The sequence below is a fragment of the Hibiscus syriacus genome, unplaced genomic scaffold (assembly GCF_006381635.1).
Source record: "Hibiscus syriacus cultivar Baekdansim isolate YM2019G1 unplaced genomic scaffold, ASM638163v2 tig00111330_pilon, whole genome shotgun sequence".
NCBI lineage: Eukaryota > Viridiplantae > Streptophyta > Magnoliopsida > Malvales > Malvaceae > Hibiscus > Hibiscus syriacus.
Window position 1 is genome coordinate 4,445,242 of NW_024063059.1, and position 22,731 is coordinate 4,467,972.

Sequence of the window (22,731 nt, forward strand, 5' to 3'; positions counted from 1 at the left end):
TATATATCATGTCATATTATAAATATAAAAGTAATTTGGAAACAACCTAATGAGTCATTGAATAATATATATCAAGATCTTCGTATAATTTAGACAATTTTGAACTTGAAATCTCTAAAAATAACCATACCCTTAACCATTTGACAATACTGAATTTTGAAGACCTCTCTTTCAAAGTTCAAGCCAAGCTATGCTTAATTGTTGCCATGGTCTTGAACTGTCTCACTACAAATGCAAGAAAGGATTGAAATAAATTTGTTTAAAGCCAAAGAAAAATTCCTAAAGTCTCAATATCCTCGAACCAGACAAATTTAAGTCATGATATGCTTAGTTTTAAAAGACGTAAGATACACTAATGCGTAAAAGGTCTTTCGAGCATAGGCACAAGTCGTAAGATGAAAGTGCGCATTTTTTGTACTAAAAACTTTATGAATTAATTTTAGAACATATACACATCTATTAAGCACTAGTTCACTCCTAAAGTAAAATAATGAAATCTCTTATTATTTTATTTTATAAAATTATACAAATTTTAATTTAGTTAATATTTTACATCGATTTTTCTCATTATAAGTAATGAATTATAGTGATTTATTTTTAAAGTTGATATAAGTATATGAGTGTATTAACAAAAAAATTAAATGAAGATATTAATTTTGTAAATATTCTTTTTTGAAATTAAAAAAATACAGTTGAGAAGATTTGATCTAGTGCTTCAACCACGTGGAACAAGAATTTGTCCACATAAACCAAAAGAACAATGAATGGTGAGTAATACTTATACTAAGGCAACACCGCTATTATAATTATATAATATTTTCATTATAAAAAAGAATTATAAAAGTAGTTATATAATTTTTAATTTTATATATATTAAATATTTTTTATATTAATTTTTTATATTATAGGTTATTTTTATTATATTATATTATGAAAACAAAGAAAGGTGAGAGGATAAAGCGGCAATATTCAATTATAATAATTAATTTACTACATCATATATTATGCTTACTTTATACAGAAAAAAGGTGAAATATATAAAGCGGCAGAAACGACTCTGCTTGGTACTTCACCAAAAAGCTTCAAAAGCGATCTGGTGAGCTTTCGATACGTTGCTCCGTCTTTGTCTTTCAAGGTATTTTTCTATACGTCCATAGAAGCCTTACACCTTAGGTGCACTTAGCTGCGGTTTTCAAAACTAAAATGCTTTGTTTGGGTGTTTCCATGGACATTGAACTACCTCACTGCTCAAAGAAAGAGTAGATTGAAACAATTTGGATAAGTGCTTAAAGCCGAAGAAAACCGCCCGAAGTATATATGCTTGACAGTTTCCATCCAAGGACATTGAACTGGTTTACTAGAAAAGCAAAGATAGAAATGAAACTGTATGGATGAATATTTAAATTCAAAGAAATTACATTACCCATGGTACTTGGTTATTGCTATGGTCATAGAACTGCCTACTTCAAAATTCAAGATTATATTGGAAACAATATGAGCGAACTGGAATGAGATGGTTATGTTCTTGGTAGCCAAAGTGTAACATTTTAAAAAAATGTTGCTGAAAGCTTTTAAAGACTAATATCTAACTTAATTTATGATCATTCCAAAGGAAGAGTTTGTATGAGTTAATGCCATAAATAATCAGAGAAATAAAGAAACAAGAAAATAAAATTTTAAACTGCTCAGGAGTTGTTCATAATATTTGTAAATTTATAAATCCATCGTGTCTTCATTCAGCCTCACCAACTCGCCGGTCAGCTGGGAAATTCAAATCCTAGAGACTGTCATTCGGGATAAAGCACTAATCCCATAACTAAAAAGAGAATAGGAGATGAAGTAAATAAATAAGAGGCGTATAACACCCTTGCAACATATATACCTGGATGGGGTCGATGGGTGGTCATCAAGGCCCATGTCTTAGGCTATTGACCTACATTGCACTTGGGAGGGGCGCTTGCCTACTGTATCCCCAAAGTGGGAGAGCCTATGTCATAATTTATGGTAGTTGGGGCCTGTGTTCACGCATCCCCTATCCAATCTTAGTTTTTTTGTTTTGTTTGTGAACGATTTAGTTCGGACACTATATACGAACATATGTGTCTGGGTTATATGCTTATGTTACGGTATAAACGGTTTTACCTAGCAGAGGACCTTTATTAATGACACATTGAATGAGGAATATCGGTTATAGCCTCAATTTGACGCTCCTCTTCTTGGTGAGTTTCTTTTAATTAAATTTGCCAGTCTGGAAATAGTCTAATGCCTTTATAGATGAACAAAAGCAAAACTAGTTAACCATCAAGAACCGTGACCCACTTCCAAGAATAGACGATCTCTTTGACCATCTGAGAGGAGTGTGTGTGTTCTCTAATATCGACTTGCAGTTAGTTTATTATCAGTGAAGGATGCCAATGTAGCGAAGATAGCTTTTAGGACGAGGTACAATCATTATGAGTTCTAGGTAATGTCGTTTGGACTCACCAACTCCCCGTAGGCATTCATAGACTTAATGAACCAAGTCTTTCACCCCAACTAGATCAGTTCGTAGTGGTGTTTATAGATGGCATCCATGTGTTCTCTCGATCAGAGGATGAGCATAAACAACACCTCTTTATCGTTCTTAAGACACTCTGAGACAATCAGTTTTGGTTACTAGAGGTTTCATTTTTGGGTCATGTTGTGTCAACAGACGGCATCCGAGTTGACCCTTAGAAGATTCAGGCCATAGCATAGTGGGAACCACCTAATAATGTGTCAGAGGTACATAGTTTCTTAGGTTTAATCGGGTACTATAGTCGATTCTTCCAGGGCTTCTCGATGATAGCTTCCCACTGACCAAATTGCTTTAGAAGGGCGTTCCCTTTGTGTGGGATGAAAAGATATAGAAGTGTTTCGAACATTTGAAGATAATCTTATTTGAAACCCCAGTTTTGACTCAATCAGAGTAGGGTAAGGACTTCATAGTTTTCAATGATGCTTCATTCAATTATTTCGGATGCGTCTTGATACAAGAAGGCAAGATTGTAGCTTATGCATCCCACCAGCTCCAACCTCACGAGCGCAATATCATGACCTTAAGCTAGCAGTAGTGGTGTTTACCTTGAAGATTTGGCAACACTACCTTTTTGGTGAGAAATGTCACATCTTCACCGATAAAAAAAGTCTTAAGTATTTAATCAAATAGAAAGAGTTGAACTTGAGAGAGCATAGAAAGAGTTGCTTAAGGACTACAAATGTGTGATAGACTACCATATGGGTAAAACTAATGTTGTGGCAGACGCCTTGAGCCGTAAGTCGATGAGAGAGTTGTGTGCTCTCCTAGCACGGTTGATCTTGACTATAGAAGTTGTGTTGTTAGTCAAGTTGCGAGTTGATCCAGATTTAGTATGCGAGACCAAAAGACAAGTAAGTTTAGATGATTAGTTAAAGGTTCGGGTTGAGTATGATTTCCTAGGTGAGGCACCAGGTTTTAAGTTACGCGATGGTGGTGTTTTGTACTTCAGGAGTCCATTGTTCATACCCATAAACACTTAGTTGCGTAGTAAGATCCTTCAAGAGGCATATTTCAGTCTACTCTCAGTTCACCCAAATAGTAACAAGATGTAACAAGTGCTTCAACAGTTTTATTGGTGGCCAAGCATGAAGACATGCTAGGTTCACCGTTATAGATCTTAAATGTAGTTGGTAAGACCACCTACAATTAGTAGAGATTGCATACAAAAACAATTTTCAGTCGAGCTTTCAGATGGCTTTGTGTGAGGCCCTGTATGGGCACAAGTATAGAAGTTCGCTATGTTGGACAGAGCTCAATGAGGGTAAGATAATGGGTCTAGACTTAATTAGAGAAACCGAGGAAAAGGTTCGGCTAATTCAAGGCCAGTTGAGATAAGCCTTAAATAGGAAGAGATATTACACGGATATGAATCGTAAGGATTTTGAGTTTGTAGTGGGAAACATGGTATTCCTCAAGGTTTATCCATAGAAGAAAGCAATTCATTTTGGGAACAAAATAAAGTTGACCCTGCCCTTTATAGGACCTTACGAGGTACTAGAGAGGGTTCGACCAAGGGCTTATTGGTTAGCCTTACCACCAGAGATAGAACACATCCATAATGTGTTCCATGTATCCATGCTCAAAATATATCATTCTAATCTTTCTCATGTTATACCTATAGAGTAGATCGAGATGAGCCCATACATGATCTATGAGGAAAAATCAATCAGAATCCTAGAAAGAGATGTAAAGGAACTAAGGAACAAAAGGATTCCTTTAGTAAAGGTATTGTGGAGAAACTATGGCATTGATGAGGTAACTTGGAAAACCAAGGAGGATATGTAGCTTTAGTACCCTCATCTCTTTTTAGGATGAAATTTGTTTCTAGGAGTCAAGAGTTGCAACGCCCCGTATCCCATGTTAGGAGTTTCGGGTAAATCCGATATGGCTTTAGGAAAAATCATTTAGCTTGTAAGATGCGTAGACCTAAGTTGAGTGAATTTGGGCTTGGTTTAAGCCCAATTGAGTTTAAAAAGGGGTATTTTTATTCCTTGGATGAAAGTTGAAGGAGTGAAAGAGCAATTTTACCATTTAGAATTTTAAAAGCTAAAATCCTTAATTGTTTAAAAATATCATGTATGTGCACCATTCTCTTTTTCCTCATCTTCCTTTGTCTTCTACCTTATTCCATCTTTATTTTTTCCTTCTTATTTTGTTGACCAGAGGTGACAACTTGGTGACCTTAAAACCTTGGTTTGGAATCCTAAAGGTAAGATTCATAACCTCTATATTCAGAGCTTTAATTTAAGCCCTCAATATCTTCATTTTTTCATGGTATCCAAAATATGGTTTTAGTGAGGGTTTTAGAATCTAAGTTCAATCATTCCTTTTTTGGAGATTTAAGCCTCAAGAAATGTTCTAAACTCTCTCATAAGCTTTCCAACAATGTTAGTAACACTTGTCATTCATTCCTTATTTACTGAGAGAGATTGGAGAAAGTTCCAAGTGCAAAGGAAAGGAAAAGCTCACCCTTGGTTGAGAAAAGGAGCTTCCAGTATCTTAGAAACTCAAGATAACTTACTTCTAACTTAACTCTACTACAATGTAGATTACTTGGTGACTTTGTTTGCTTGCATCAGGCTTGAAGCATGTTCATGGTAGATTTTAGTGTTTGGTTTTCTCAGCAAGTTAAAAGACCTATTGTGACCCCTATAATCAGACATAACACTTTAATAACGTTTGGAAACCTCAATAAAACTTATAGGAGTGTTGGGCAGGTATTTTTGTTCCCAAAACAGAAAATTTCTAGGCACGAGTATCGATATTGGAAGAATAATACCGATACTATAGGTAAGGTATCAATACTCTCAGGGTAGTATCCATACTAAGGTTACTTAGCATATTCCAGTAGCCATGTTTGGTAATGGTACTCATGGGAGTATTGATACCACAGGTAGAATATCAGTACTCCTCAATAGGGGTATCGATTAGGGATGGCCATTTCACCCTTATCCGACGGGTTCCGACCCGATCTAACCCAATCATGTCATATTATTTTTAAAAATTAGGTTCAGGTCAGGTCAAAATTTTTAAGGGGTGCATTGGGTAGATGATGAAAAAACTTTGACCCAACTCGACCTAAGGATAATAATGTAATTTCATTAAAAACTATTACTACTATTTTAATTAAATCCTTAATTTATATCAAGTTGGGTCAGGTCGGGTCGGATTTATACTCTAAAAAATTAGGTCAGGTCAAAGTTGGGTGAAGGATATATATTTTTCGAGTCCGGTCGGGTTAGGTAGAGGGTGTATATTTTCGGGTCGGGTTGACCAAAAAACTGACCCATTGCCATCCCTAATATCGATACTAAGATATTTTTCAAAACATCGAAGCCAAATTCGATATCGATACTCATGAAAGTTTCGATACCAGAAACCAAGAGTATTAATACTCAAATAATGGTATTGATACTAGCCCTCTTCTATCTACCTTCAATAAGTCAGTAGTATCGATACCCAAGAGTTAGTATTGATGTCCAAAGGTCAGTACCGATTCTGAGGGACTTAGTATCGGTACACATGAAATGTTTTGGGTAAGAAATATAAGGGTTTTAAGGGATTGAATTGAGGGACCAAATAATACCAAACATAATGAAATAAAACTACAAGTGAGAACAGTAATAAACTTATAACAACCATAAATAATAACATCCATAATGACATAAAACTAGCGTTGATTGATACTTGGGACACAATCAGGACACCCGAATTACTTTAGTAGATAAAGATTGTGTAGTTTAGATATCCCAGTCATTTCCAAGGAACTCCATTTACCAGTTGGGCATATAAGCCCCAAGACTCGCCAGAGTTCATCAGGTGACATTTTCGGTGTAGTTTCAGATCTCACCCAAAATACCCAAGTGTATTTTAGGAAGGCTAGAGGGGTGTGTGAGCTCCGATATGCATAATCCTCTACGACACCATGATACCTACCTTAGTATATCAGATCAGCATCATATGTCTTCATACCTATTGCTATAGCATACATATTTAATGAATGCTTATAGTATAATACATTTATTAGTGAGACATTAAACTCGTAAACTCAGAGTTTGGAATATGTTTTTGAGCGTAAGTTCTTAAGAGGCTATCCGTGGAACGTTATCATCACTAGATATTCCAACTCAGTAAAGATCTTTAGAGTACGTCTTGATTTTTTATTAGATGGAATGTACTATTGTAAACCCTTTTTGTATTTAGTTATAACCCTATTTGATTTAAACTCAATGTATTATATAGATGATTTAGGAGTTCATCCATTTTGTAAACATAAATTTACTATGTTTTATTTACATTGCTATGGTTGATGTTTTATATAATTGTTTAAAATGGTTTTAAAAAGAAAAATTTTGAGCTAGCCACTCTGGTGATCCCGTGTGACATCATAATCCATCGATCTTTGGGTTGAACTGGATAAGGGTGTTACATTTAATGGTATCAAAGTGGTCAGTTTAGTCGTTCCTAGGACTCACGGGTTAGAGTTAATCAACGTCTATAAGTGTACATGTCTCTGGAGAGTCAAGAATGCTATAAAGAATAGAAAGATGATAATAACCTCAATTTCTTTCTTATTTCAGAAGAAAATCCATGAAAGATGACCCAACATATAGTTAAGACGGTAGAGACGAGAGTCATGCCTCACCAGCGGCCGACACAGGTGACGAGTTTATCTCAAACATGGAATGGTAAGATGCACTGGTAGATGCAAGGGTTGAAGAGATGACATTTTTAAGGACATTACCTTAGCCCTTAGGCAAATAGTTAGGGCTATACCCAGCACCTCAGTTTCACCACCTCCCCCACCAGTACCTTCATCTTATTCTGCAGTAGTTCCCAAAGAGTCCCCAATAGAGAGGTTATGCAGATATAAGACTACCTAGTTCTTTTATTATGGGGATGAAGACCTATATCGACAAATCAGTTGGTTAGGGAGACCCTCCACATTCTCTGACAGTAGCACCTTACCCTTGAGAGTAAGCTTGAGTACATGACGACACTACTCAAGGATGACTCTATAGATTGGTGGGAGAGGATAGAGCTAGAACTGGAGCCAGATAGGTTGTCTTAGGATATGTCCTTATATGAATTCAAATAGAAATACTTTAGAGAGGCTCACATCGATGCTCTGAGGGACCAGTTCTTTCATTTATCTCAAGAGGATCACTTTGTGATAGAGTATGAGCAAGAGTTTCTCAGATTGAGTAGGTATGCGCCAGAGTTGGTTTTGAAAAAGGAGCACCACTATCGTAGGTTCAGATAGGTCCTACACCTCAATATTTTGCCGCACCTTGTAACCAACCCTCCTAGGGTCTTTGCTGATTTGTCCCGCCAGTTGAAGGTAATCGAGAGGTTCTTGAGTATAAGGGCAGATAGTCTAGTGAGTCCATAGGATAGATAAGGAGATCCACTAAGTAGTGAGGCTATTGTAGCCTCTAGCCAAGAGGGTCAGAGATAGTCAGGGTTCATAGAGACCCCTACAAGTGCAATCGAATAGAGTTGGTCAAAGCTCAGACAATAAAGATATGTCTAAGTATAGAAGGAAACCCCTAACTTTAGTCCCCGGAGCTAGTTCTAATGATTCAGCAAGGGTCTTCACTCACTCGATCTACGCTCAATTTGGGAGGAGACACTCGAGGACATACCGACATGGATCTAGGGGTTGCTTCGGTTACGGCTCCTTAGACCATTTTGTAAGAGATTGTCTGAGGTTTAATTAGTGGCTTTAGTGTTACATATAAATCATCGCTGTCCATGTAGAGAGGTAAAGATCCAATGAGAGGTGGTAGTAGTGTATCTGGATGAAAGCTCAGTGGATGATTGATCGGGGATGTGAGGCCTTCTTGGATTTATGTGGTCGACACATAAATTTTAGTACCAAAACTAGAGGATATCCAAGTAGTGTGAGATTTCCCTGATGTGTTCCCAAAAGAACTGTCGGGTTTGCTACTCGACCGTGAACTAGAATTTGGCATAAAAGTAAGCTAGGTTCGAATCTGGTGTATATTACTCCCTATTGCATGGACCTGAAAGATGTGAAGGAGTTAAAGGCCCAAATTCAAGAGTTATTAGAGAATAGTTTTATCCGATCAAGCATTACTTCGTATGAGGAATCTGTCTTGTATGTCAAGAAGAAGGACGGGTTGATGAGGATGTCCATCGACTACAAGCAGTTGAACAAATTAACCATCAAAATCCACTACCCACTTCCTAGGATAGACGATCTCTTTAACGAACTGAGAGGAGAATGTGTGTTCTCTAACATAGAATTGTGGTCAGGTTATTATCAGTTGAAGGTGAAGGATGTCGGTGTAGTGAAGACAATTTTCAAGATGAGTTACGATCATTATAAGTTCTTGGTAATGCCATTTGGACTCACTAACACCTCAGTGGCATTCATGGACTTGATGAACCAAGTCTTTCAGCCCTACCTATATCATTTCATAGTGGTGTTTATATACGCCATCCTTGTGTACTCTCAAAGGGAAAAAGCATGACCATTACCTTCACATCTTTGTTTTGACACTCCGAGACCTTCAAATGCATGCCAAGTTTAGGAAGTACGATTTTGGTTACCAGAGGTTTCATTTGTAGGTCATGTCATGTTAGTAGACAACATCAGATTCGACCATCACAAGATTCAGGCAATAATAGAGTAAGAACCACCTAATAATAGCCGCGTTGCTAACCAAATTGCTTTAGAAGGTAGTTCCCTTTTTGTGAGATGAAAAGAGATAGAAGATCTTTTAAACAGTTTAAGACCATCTTAACTAAGACCATAGTACTGACTAAATCAGAGTAGAGTAAGGACTTCATAGTTTTTAATGATTCTTTATTGAATGGTCTTTGATGAATCTTGATGCAAGAAGGAAATGATGTAGCTTATGCATCATGCCAACTTAAAACTAGAGAGCACAATTACCCCACCTATGACCTTGAGCTAACAGTAGTGGCGTTTGCCTTGAAGATTTGACAACACTACCTTTTTGGTGAGAAATGTCACATATTCACCGATCAAAAAAGTCTTAAGTATCTACCCACATAGGAAGAGTTGAAATTGAGACATCGTAGGTGGGTCAGGTTGTTTAAGAACTACAACTGTGTGTTAGAATACCATTCGAGTAAAGCTAATGTCGTGACAAATGACTTGAGCAAGAAATCGATGACAGAGTTGGGAGTTCTTCTAGCGCAGTTGAACTTGACTAGTGAAGGTGAATTTTTAGCCAAGTTGTGAGTTGAGCCAGAGTTAGTAGGCAAGACTGAGAGAATATAGAGTTCAAATGATCAATTAAAGGCTCAGGTTGAGCATGTTTGCCAAGGCGAGGCACCGGGTTTTAGGTTACACGAAGGGGATGTTTTGTGCTTAAATTATTAGTTTTCCATACCCACAAACCCTTAGTTATGTATTAAGATCCTTCATGAGGTGCATTTCAGTCCACTATCAATTCACCCAGATAGTAACTATTAGAGTATGCTCAAAGACCAATCATATGATGATTGTAATAATACATTCGTTTACTGATTTTATTCAATAAAGGCATTGCCACTATTATTTTTAGTTATATGTCTATGTTTAAAATAAACTGAAATATAATAAAGTCTATATAATAACATTATTATTATTAAAAGATCCATAGTCAAGTATTATTATGGGCATGGACAATAATAATACGCTTAAGACTAACATGTTATTGATTGATGACAACAAGTTGTCATTGACATAGAGATGTCAAAATTGATACATGATTATATTGTTAGAGAATAATGTATTGGATTGACCCGTCATGAGCATATGTCTTAGATTATTATGTGACGGTAATAACATATCTCATGGTGATGACTATATGTATGATCCTCAAATTTGAGATCAATGTTATCTCAACATATATTGTTGTATGTTTTGATATAGTTAAACATGCTCTGTAACTGGTTGCACTATAAAGACTGTTATTGAATATATCTCGATATATATAGTGGGTGCATATGATTAAGATAGGATTTGTCCTTTCTACATAATAGGAAATATATCACAGGCCACTTGATTGAGTGAGACTAGAAATGCATGGCCCAGCTCGAATAAGTTGATATGAGATATCACAAATTATTCGTTAATTATAATCTACTCTAGATATCAAGAAACAATAGATGGGCTATACAAGTGTAACTATTCCAAGACTTGTGCCTATTCTAGATATAAAGGGCAAAAGGATGTAATACATAAAAGAGTTAAGCACGAAGATGATATGTCGAATCATAATTTCTTGTAACTTAGGTGACAATGATATATTGCTGATGTCACTCATTGTATGTAATATTAGAATTGTTCTAATAATTACTACTAATGTTACAAGAACATACAGGGTCACACCCTAGGATTGAAATGAGCAAAGATATACAATTTATTGTATGTTACTAAAATATATCTAGAGTTAATATATGTATATTTGATGTACATATGATTTTAATTATTCCGAATATAATAAGTAAACATTAAAAGAATGTAATTTTTGATTACAACTCTTTTAATCGATATTTTATTCAGAATAATTAAATAAGAGTTTAAATAAATATTAAAGATTATAATTCATATTATAAGTCTTTAATTGATATTTAATTTGAATTAATTAAATAAGATTTTTGTTAATTTAAAATAACTTAAAATCCCTAAGAGGTTAGGGTAACTGATATATTTAAAGTGAAGAAAGGTCTAGCAGTCACTTCTCTCTTCAACCATTTTTCTTAAAATTGTTTTTTGGAAAAGTAAATTTTGCTTACAATCGGATAAACTAAGTAGAGTTCGAGACGTGTTTTCAAGAAGGCTTATGATTCGAACCGTTCGTGATCACCATTAGTCGATGTTGCCTTTGTTGTTTTTCAAGGAACCCATTGTAAGTATTCACGTCCTTTCCTCCTGATTTCGATTTTTCATACTTGGGTCGCTGTTGAGAACATCGAGTTTTGTTTCTGATGCGCCATGGGGTGCACCGACAATCCCATAGGTAGCAAGATGTACCAGGAGTTTCAATAGTTGTATTATTGGTTATGTATGAAAATGGAAGTGCTAGAGTTTGTCGCTAGATGTTTAGTGTGTTAGTAAATCAAAGTGGAACACTAGGTTCGTTCAAGATTCCAACCCATTCAAATTCCTCAGTGGAAATTGGATAGAGTGACCATGGACTTTGTCACCTGGTTACCCATGACAGGACAAGGACATGGTGCAGTTTGGGTCATATTGATTGTTTAAACAAATAAGCAACTTTCCACACAGTTAGGATGTATTATACCTTAGAGAGAAGTTAGTTCAATTGTACATCTATGAGATAGTAAGGTTGTATGGGTGATAAGTTCTTTATTTAGCTATTAATTTTCTTTTCAAATTGCTCATTAATCATTGGTTTTTGTGGTTTATTGTTTGTTATTTTTCAATTTCTGTGCAGGACGCTAGATTCTGGAAATTGCACTAAAAGGATAAAATACTGTAGTTTTTTATTTTCAGAATTAAAGTTGGATTTGTGGGCATGACTTTGGGCAAGGAATATCTGACGAGGCGATGATGTCATCACGTTCTAGAAGGTCCAAAATACTGTAGTTTTTTATTTTCAGAATTAAAGTTGGATTTGTGGGCATGACTTTGGGCAAGAAATATCTGACGAGGCGATGATGTCATCACGTTCTAGAAGGTCCAATCAACACTTCTAGAAGAACGAATGGATCAGCCGCACATTTCTGCAATTCAGATTTGAATTAAACTCATGTTTTAGGATATTATTATAAAATATCTGATACCACCAAATGTAACCCCCTAGACCCGATCTGAACGTTAGACCCAAACCTATGCAGTCACATCTCCCATTCAGAGATTCTTTTTATATTTAAAACAACTTATAAAACATTAGAAGTAATACAGAACAAAAGATCGATAATACGGTTATATCCAAAATGATAGCAAAATACATGTCACCAAATACAACTGAAAAACATGTAGATGTATTCATTCATACAAGAGTAAAAGTAGTTGATTTCCTCTGATGCCAAATCTGCTACGTTACGGTATTCTGTTATCTGAAAAAGGTTAAAATTTACAGAATGAACTAAAAAGCCAGTGTTCTCCATACAATATATAAAAATTAACATACAGATAAAATCTTTCAATAAAATCGGTTTATGCAACATGTTTTTAAAAAAACAAGAACATTACACCCATTATTTCACAATACGTTTGCGTAGGTTCCCCAGAACCATACACCCCGCACAACCAATAAGGCCCTGAGCACACAACAGAGGAGCCTGCAGATAATCTTCCTCCAACAATACCCCCAATGATAGTAATGAACATGAATGTATTCAAGTAAAACAATGAATAATCCTTTAAAAACATAAGAATGTTTCAAGCTTGGAAACCATAAGCAGAAATATAGAAATAAAAAATCAAATCAGTAATGTACGGTAATTCAGATGTCGGATAATCAGTATTCAGAAATTGGTATAAAATACCATAACCAGAAATCATATCATAAATATGAGGTAAATCATATATCAGATACATAGTATTCAGATACATATTTTAAAATAGTAATGTAACACTGTCAGGAAACACACCTGTAACAGTCTAAGAAATCAGATAGGGAAGCTTACTACTGGTCTGTCGCTCACGCTCTACTGCAGCGCTAGATCCTACGAATCGAAAAAATACATATTTGAATCCTACTATGAATAATCTTAAGCTTTGTTTAAATAATTTATGAAAACCTATGGGTAATTCTCGTAGTACGCGGTTCGGGTTGATCTGACGAACGAACAACACTGGACCTAACTGATCCTCGCTCAGGTGAAACACGAGTACCTTCATAAAATATTTTACTGAATCAATTCCATAATCATATCTCAAATAAATAATCAAAATGCTAAAATACTAAGCATTTTTGGGTTAACAAGCTTAATTCGGGGATTCTGGGTTAGAATTTGGGAAAACGGACTTCGGAATCAGATTCAAGACGTCTAAAAACATAAAATATGACCTTTCAAAAATTTGACTTTTTGGTCAAAGTCAAAGTCAACGGGTTTGACTGAAAATTTGGAGTCTTTCTGGTTCGAATTTGGTAAAATGGATTCAGGACGTCAAAAAGCATTAGAATAGGTATACCGTGAAAAGGTCAATGACCGTTTAATGGTCGGTCAACGCCAGTCAAAGTTCTGGTCAACGGTTGTCAACGGTCAATGGGTTGGGTTGGGTCGGGTCGGGTTGGACCAGTCAAATCGGTTCAAAACCAATCAAATCGGTTTTAAACTTCAAACTGATTTTGAACCTCCCCCACACGCAGTGGCAACGCGTGGGGGCATGTGGGACCTCTCCCAGCGTCGGAAAAATTACAGAAAGATTTCCAAAAATTATTTTAAACGATTTTGAGGCACTTACAAAGCTCAGTTCACAATTTTGAAAGGTGGAGAGATGGATTTCAACACGTTTGAAACTTTAACCGCTTTACCTCCCTCACACGCCGGTGACGACGAAAACAAGGAGGACACTAGCGGACTCGGAATGTTACAAGGAACACGATGGTGTGGGAGGTGTAAAAAATGAAGCAACGATCGACGATGAATTTAAGATTTTCCTGGCGGTGGTGCTAAAAAAAGTCGAGACTTTAAATAGAAATTCATGGCATTTTACAGTGTTTTCTTTCAATTGATTTACGGGGTTTATTCATCGATCAATGACGAACACGATGGTGGTTTCAAATCATCGATCGGTAGCCGAACGATGTCAGGATCGGGTTTGGTAGTAAGGGTGCGGGAGAAGGAAAGTTTAGCATTTTGTTTCTGATATCAATCAGAAATGAATTGCACATATAATGCAATTCTACCGACACTATTTGGAAATATTCAGAGCTTGGTCCCTGAATATCCTTCACTTTTAAAATGGCCTACAAGTTTTGAAAACTTTTAATTTAATCCCTAAATTTTGCCAATTTATACAATTATAATTTTTTCCATTTTTGATGTTGTTACAATTCCCCGCCTATACAAGAAATTACGTCCTCAAAATTTACCTTATGAAAATAGATGAGGAAACTGAGCCGCCATTGACTCCAATGTCTCTCATGTAGCTTCTGAGGGGTCACAGTTACTTCACTGAACTTTGACCATTAGAATACACTTATTCCAAAGAACTCTCTCATCCCTTTCTAAATCTGAACAGACTCCTCCTCGTATGACAAATAAGGTCTCAGATCTACCTTATCAACCTGAATGATGTGATCTGGATCTAGACGGTATCGCCTCAACATAGACACATGAAAAACATCATGAATACGACTGAGCTTGGGAGGCAACTCAAGCTTATAAGCAACAGGTCTGAATTTCTTCAAAGTACGATACGACCCAATAAATCTCTAACTCAGCTTACCCTTACGTCCAAATCTCAATACTTTCTTCCATGGAGATACCTTGAGAAAAACTTGATCCCCAACCTCAGACTCGATATCATTCCGTCGTTTATCTGTATATGATTTTTGCCTATCAAATGCCTCTTTAAAGCGTTCACAGATCAGTCTGACAGTATCTTCAGTCTCTCGAACCATGTCTAGACCCAAAGTTTTTCTATCATGCAACTCTGTCCAACATATAGGAGTACGACATTTATGTCCATACATAACCTTGTACGATGCCATGCAAATACTTGCCTGGTAGTTATTATTGTAAGCAAACTCAGCTAACGGCAAGAAATCTTCCCAACTACAACGGAAATCAATCACACAACCCCGTAACATATCCTCCAACACCTGAATAAGTTACTCAGACTGTCCATCAGTATGTGGATGAAAAATTGTATTGAAATTCAAACAAGTACCTAGAGCCTCGTGCAAAGCCTTCTAGATCCTAGAAGTGAACCTCAGATCTCGGTCAGATATGATAGACAACAGAAAACCATGAAGTCTAATGATCTCAAAAATGTACAACCTAGCCAGTTTGTCCAGAGAATAATTAATTCGAATAAGGATAAAGTGCGCTGACTTGGTGAGTCAATCAACAATCACCTAAATAGAATCTTTTTTGGACGGAGTCAGAGAAAGACCAGTAACGAAGTCCATCGTAATGCGCTTTCATTTACACTCAGGAATCTTAATTGACTGTAAGAATCTAGACAGATGATGGTGTTCTACCTTAACCTGCTGACAAGTCAAACACCTCGCCACAAAATTTGAAATATTCTTTTTCATACCAATCCAAAAGTAGCGCCTTTTGATATTATTCTACATTTTGTCCCCTCCAGGATGCATAGCATAAGGACTACTATGAGCCTTATGAAGAATAACCCATCTTAAATCATTATCTTTAGGGATGCAGTAACGACCGTGAAAACACAAAATACCATATTGATCCACAGTATACTCTAAACTCGATCCCTGCTTAAATTGTTCAATAATGGGAAGAAATGAGCTATTAAGAAGTTGTTTGGTCTTAATCTCCTCGGCCAAAGTAGGTTTAACTTGCAATTCTTCTAACAGACTATTATCATCAAATAACTCAAGTTGGCGAATAAGGCTCTGAGATCTAATATAGCCTTACGGCTCAAGGCGTCGGCCACTACATTAACCTTCCTTGGATGATATTCTATCCCACAATCATAGTCCTTTAGAAGCTCCAACCAGTGACGATGTCTCAAATTCAATTCTTTCTGAGTAAGCAGATACTTCAGACTCTTATGATTAGTATAGATATAACACTTTTCTCCGTAGAGGTAGTGTCTCTAGATCTTTAAAGTAAAAACCACGACAGCTAACTCCAGATCGTGAGTAGGATAGTTACACTCATGCGGCTTTAATTGACGTGACGCATAAGTGACAACCTTCCCATCTTGCATCAAAACACATCCTAATCCAGAGTGAGAAGCATCACTGTAGATAGAAAAATCTTTCCTAGATTCAGGCTGAATCAGCACTAGGGCTTGAGTTAGAACAATTTTAAGTTTCTCAAAGCTAGCTTGTTGGTTCTCAGACCAGGTAAATGGAACATCTTTCCTCAATAGTTTCGTTAGAGGAGCTGCAATAAGAGAGAACCCCTCAACGAAACGATGGTAGTAACAACCTAAGCCCAAGAAACTACGGATCTCTAAGACATTCCTGGGTTGTTTCCAGTTCAGGATAGCCTCTACTTTGCTCAGATCCACCCGAATACCATCAACAGAAACGATATGTCCAAGAAAAGTCACCTCGCTGAGCCAGAACTCACACTTTCTCAACTTAGTGTATAACTTATTTTCCCTTAGAGTCTATAGAACAATACTTAAATGCTCCTCATGTTCTACTTCAGTTGGAGAATACACCAGTATGTCATCGATGAATACAACTACAAACTGGTCCAAATAAGGTTGGAACACTCGATGCATCAGATACATAAAAGCAGCAGGGGCATTTGTTAACCCGAATGACATTACTAGAAACTCGTAATGTCCATACCGAGTACGAAAAGCAGTCTTTAGAATATCAGAATCTTTCACTTTAAGTTGGTAGTAACCAGATCTCAAGTCTATCTTTGAAAAGATAGAAGCCCCTCAAAATTGGTCAAATAGATCATCGATCTTGGGCATAGGATATTTGTTTTTAACCGTGAGCTTGTTCAGTTTCCTATAATCAATACAGAGTCTCAGTGTCCCATCTTTCTTTTTGACAAAGAGCATTGGGGCTCCCCACGGTGATACACTGGGTCGAATAAATCCCGTATCCAACAACTCCTGAATTTAGACTTTTAGTTCCTTAAGCTTCTTTGGGGCCATACGATAAGGAGCCATTGAAACCGGGGTGGAACCAGAATAGATTTCAATCACAAACTCAAACTCTCTATCAGACGGTAATCCAGGCAACTCTTCAGAAAAAACATCAGGAAATTCCTTGACAATCCGGATGCCTTCAATATCAGATTTAGAACTTCTAGTGTCCAAAATATAAGAAAGAAATTCCTCAGAACGCTTCATGAGTATCTTCTCTGCTACCAAAGGAGACACAACATTTGTCAGAAATCCACGACGTTCCCCGATCATTACAATCTTTCTGTTATCTGGGATCTTTATAACAGCTCTCTTGGTCTCACAATTGAGATTGACTCGATGTTTGTCCAACCAATCTATGCCGAGAATCAAATCAAACTCTTCCAAAGGTAACTCCATCAGGTTGGCCAGAAAAATCTCCTCTTTGATCTCTATAGGACACTCTCTAAAAATACGATTCAACACTATGGACTTACCTAATGGATTTTGAACTATCACCGAATTCTCAATATTCTCAACAGGAATATTCAGGCCCTCAGAAATGGAATGTGATATATAGGAATTGGTAGAACCACCATCAAACAATGCAAAGTAGGGAACTGAATGAATAGTAATTGTACCTGCAATCACATTAGGCCCATCGCGATCCTGTCGAAGTCTAGCAGTGTAAACCAATACAGGTTGCCTGGCCTCAGATCTGACTGGACCCCTACTCTGAGATGCTTGACCTCTACTAGCTGATCCTAATGACCTCTCCTGAGTACGACCACCTGCAGGAGTCTGAACAGTACTCTAAGTACGAGTGGGAGTACGAGCTGGTGCCTGAATTAGATGAGTTAACTCTGGACAATCCTTTACAATATGGTCACCTGAACAACATCTAAAAAAGGTACCTAATTTCCTCCTGCATTCCTTAAAATGAGGTTTCCCATAATAATCACATAGTTGTAAAGGCTGTAACCCAAAAGAACCACCATGTCTAGAAAGCTAAACAACTGAAGAACCAGATGCAACAGGTCTGACATTCGCACTGCCTCTCTGAAAAGACTCACCCCTGCCTCTCTTGCCTGGGTGTGTAGAAGAATCAACAGAACCAGAAGGACTCCTGAATCAGTCTTGAGCTTGATCTCTATCTCTCCTATGCTCCATACACAATCGCTCTATTTCCTCAGCAGTCTTGGCTATCTCAACCAAGGCATCAAAATTTCTCTCACGATGGGTAGCGACTTGACTCCTGATCTCATACTTGAGTCCATTCTCGAACCTCAAGCATATATCTATCTCAGTGTCTACAAGTCCAGGAGTATAACGACTCAATCGGATGAACTCAACCTCATAGTCCATAACAGACATGCTACCATGCTCCAGATTCTGAAACTCTTAGCGTCGCTCATACAGATATCTCTCACCGATGTAGCGACTCCGGAAACGTGTCTTAAAATGATCCCATGTTAATTGGTTCCTCGGAATACTACCAGAAACTGATTGGCACCATCTGAAGCTCTCTTTCTTCAACATAGTTAGGGCTCCCTTTAACTTCTATTCAGGCCTCAAATCAATCTCATCCATAATCCTCTCTGTGTTCTCCATCCAATACTCAGCGTCTGTCGGAGATCCCCCAGTAATTCCCTTAAAAGGAACTACTCCAACAGCTACCAAATAATTCGAAATCTAGACCGCATTTATATTACTAGGGACTCTAGAAGCTCTCTAAAACATGTCAAAGATAGCTCTACTAATGGCGTCTTTGTTCATGTTAGTATCCTCATCTTCAGTGACGGGAGGGTCTCTTACAAGAGTAAACTGATCGTCATGAGAAAGGGTCGGAACTACTTGAGGAATAGGAGGATCACGTGGTAACATCGGATCGTCTATCGTAACAGAAGGTCAAGCGACTCGACCACGACCACGTCCTATCCTACGACCTCTAGCAGCACTCATCGTTGGATCTACAAAGCTCTACAGAAAGAATTTGAAACATAAGTCAGACTAGCATCAAGGATCTCGAAAAAAATAATTCATAAATAAGGTGACACATTTCTTTAAAATATAAAAATTTCTTAAAAATATAGGGTTTAGGACTCATCCATAGTCCGAGTTTTTAAAACCGAAAGCTCTTATACTATCAAATGTAACCCCTAGACCCGGTCTGAATGTTAGACCCAAACCTAAGCAGTCACATGTCCCATTCAGAGATTCTTTTTATATTTAAAACAACTTATAAAACATTAGAGGTAATACGGAAAAAAATATTGATAATACGGTTATATCCAAAATGATAGCAAAATACATGTCACAAAATACAACTGAAAAACATGTAGAGGTATTCGTTCATACAAGAGTAAAAGTAGTTGATTTCCTCTGATGCCAAATCTGCTAGATTACGATCTACTGTTATCTGAAAAAGGGTAAAATTTATAGAATGAGCTAAAAAACCCAGTGTGCTCCATACAGTATATAAAAATAAACATACAAATAAAATCTTTCAATAAAATCGGTTTATGCAACATGTTTTTAAAAAGCACATGAACACTACCCCCATCATTTCACAATCTGTTTGTGTAGGTTCCCCAGAACCATACACCCCACACAACCAGTAAGGCCCTGAGCACACAACCAGTAAGGCCTTCAGCACACAGCCGAGGAGCCTGCAGATAATCTTCCTCCAACAATACCCCCAATGACAGTAATGAATAGAATGTATTCGAGTAAAACAATGAATAATCCTTTAAAACCATAAGAATTTTCAAGCTTGGAAACATAAGCAGAAATAAAGAAATCAAAAATCAAATCAGTAATGTACGACAATTCAGATGTCAGATAATCAGTATTCAGAAATCGGTATAAAATACTGTAACCAGAAATCATATCAGAAATATATGGTAAATCATATATCAGATACATAGTATTCAGATATATATTTTAAAAGAGTAATGTAACACTGTCAGGAAACACACCTGTAACAGTATGAGAAATTAGATAGGGAAGCCTACTATTGGGTCTGTCACTCATGCTCTGCTACAGCGCTAGATCCTACGAATCGGAAAAATCCATATTTAAATCCTACTATGAATAATCTTAACCTTTATTTAAAAAATTTATGAAAACCTACGGGTAATTCTCGTAGTACGCGGTTCGGGCTGATCTGACGAACGAACAACATCGGACCTAACTGATCCTCGCTCAGGTGAAACACGAGTACCTTCAAAAAATATTTTTACTGAATCAATTCCATAACCATATCTCAAATAAATAATCAAAATGCTAAAAATACTAAGCCTTTTTGGGTTAACAAGATCGATTCAGAGATTTCGGGTCAGAATTTTGTAAAACGGACTTCGGAATCAGATTCAACATGTCAAAAAACATAAAATATGACATTTCAAAAATTTGACTTTTTGGTCAAAGTTAACGGGTTTGACTAGTGACTTGGAGACTTTCAGGTTCGAATTTGGTGAAACAGACCCCAAAAACAAATTCAGGACGTCAAAAAATGTTAAAATAGGTATACCTAGAAAAAGTCAACGACCATTTAATTGCTGGTCAACGCTGGTCAAAGTTTTGGTCAACGGTCAACGGGTCGGGTCGAGTTGGACCAGTCAAGTCGGTTTAAAACTTGTCAAACTGGTTTTAATGCTTCAAATCGATTTTGAACTTCCCCCACGCGCAGTGGCAGCGCGTGGAACCTCTTCCGGGGTTGAAAAAATTAAAGAAAAATTTCCAAATATTATTTTAAGCGATTTGGAGGCATTTACAAAGCTCGTTCACAATTTTGAACGGTGGAGAGCTCGATTACAGCACGTCCGTAACTTTGACCGCTTCAACTCCCTCACGCACTGGCGACGAAGGAAACAAGGAAGACACCGGCGGACTCGGAACAGCATTAGGAATACAATGGTGTGGGAGGTGTCGAAAACAGAGCAACGATCGGCGATGAATTTAAGATTTTCCAAGCGGTGGTGCTAATAAAACATCGAGACTTTAAATCAAAATTCATGGCGTTTGACAGTGTTTCCCTTCAATTGATTTACGGGGTTTGTTCATCAGTCGATGACGAATATGATGGTGGTTTCAAATCGACGATCGGTGGTCAGACGGTGTCGGGATCGGGTTTGGAAGTAAGGGTGCGAGAGAAGGAAAGTTTAGCAATTTGTTTATGATTTACACAATTTTTTAAAACTTTTAATTTAATCCCCAAATTTCGCCAATTTACACAATTATAATTTTTTTCCATTTTTCCGGGTTGTTACAATTTTAGTTTAAATAGTTTTATGTATTTTATTTAGGATTTCGGATAATATTTTATCTTACATTTGTTTTAGGTATTTTAGTTTAAATAGTTTCAAGTATTTTAATTAGGATTTATTTCTTTATTTTAGGAATTGTTTTAGCTTATTTTTATGATTTTGAAGGCTATAAATATCCTTTTAGGGTAAGCCTAGAAACATATCTCTCACATCTGAGAATTTACCTTTCTTCTTCTCTCTAGCTTTATAAAATTTTCTCTTCTATTTTCTTTATAGTTTTTCGAAATTCCTTTATTTTATTAATTTTTGTTTTTAAATATGCTAAGTATGACTTTGGTCATGCTTAGCTAATTTTCTTTAAGCCGAAGGCTAAATCGAAAGCTCAATTCCAAACGTGATAATTGTAAGGCACTTAAATCATTTCTAATTTTTCTCTCTATTTTCTGGGCTTATTTTCAAATCAAAACGATTTTCAAAACCAAAAGTCGACGTTGGTCTGGATATTGTTATGGTTAACGTGGGAAGGAGAATCAACTTGTTGAAGCATATTCGACTTCCTGTGACCACACTTAGCAAAATTGTTTGCTAAGAGGAAACTGATATCGGAATCAGTTATTGTTGAAACAATATAATCCAAGTCGGGAGCTTTTTGAACTTTAACGTTTTAAGATTTACAACATTGTTGCTGCTTAGATCAACTCACAAACCCAAATTTAATAAAGCACTTAGATATTTATTATACAAAGCATAGTCACAAGGAATTGTCCTTGTAGACAAGTAGTCGACATGAAACTTCAAGTAAAGATCTATTTTGATGATCCGAGGAATTTGAGGCAAAGCTGAAGTCTGAGGTTGTTCTTACCATAAGTCTTCTTTATCTCAATTTATTTTATTTATTTGTTTGTTTATTTAATTTTTATCTCATTATATTTCTTTAAACAATTCCCCTTCTTATCTTTATCATTATCTTATAATTATTATTTATTTTATGTTATTATTTTAACTTTTTATCCTTATCTAAAATTTTATCTTCTTCTAAATCAAAAAGTCCACTAAATCAGAAACACCAGAGTCCCTGTGGATTGACCCTGCTTCTCTATACTACTCTCACTTTTTACTTATTAAGAAGGTGAAATTATTTTGATAGCAAAACAACATTTATC

At 36.5% G+C, this 22,731-nt stretch overlaps 1 protein-coding gene and 1 non-coding gene across 2 annotated transcripts in view; both read left to right on the forward strand.

Annotated features, from left to right (window-relative positions):
* The first annotated feature begins 1,874 nt into the window (after positions 1-1,874).
* LOC120158833 lies at positions 1,875-2,036 on the forward strand. Its single transcript, XR_005519277.1, has one exon. It is a non-coding gene; the product is annotated as a U1 spliceosomal RNA (small nuclear RNA).
* A 19,280-nt stretch (positions 2,037-21,316) lies between these two features.
* The window catches only part of LOC120158739, a gene marked incomplete at its 3' end in the record, with an annotated part of 84,991 nt that continues 83,576 nt past the window's right edge, over positions 21,317-22,731 (forward strand). Inside the window, exon 1 of the mRNA XM_039169518.1 lies at positions 21,317-21,439. Within this exon, the coding sequence (XP_039025449.1) occupies positions 21,317-21,439 (123 nt within the window). The remainder of the gene's footprint in view (positions 21,440-22,731) is intronic.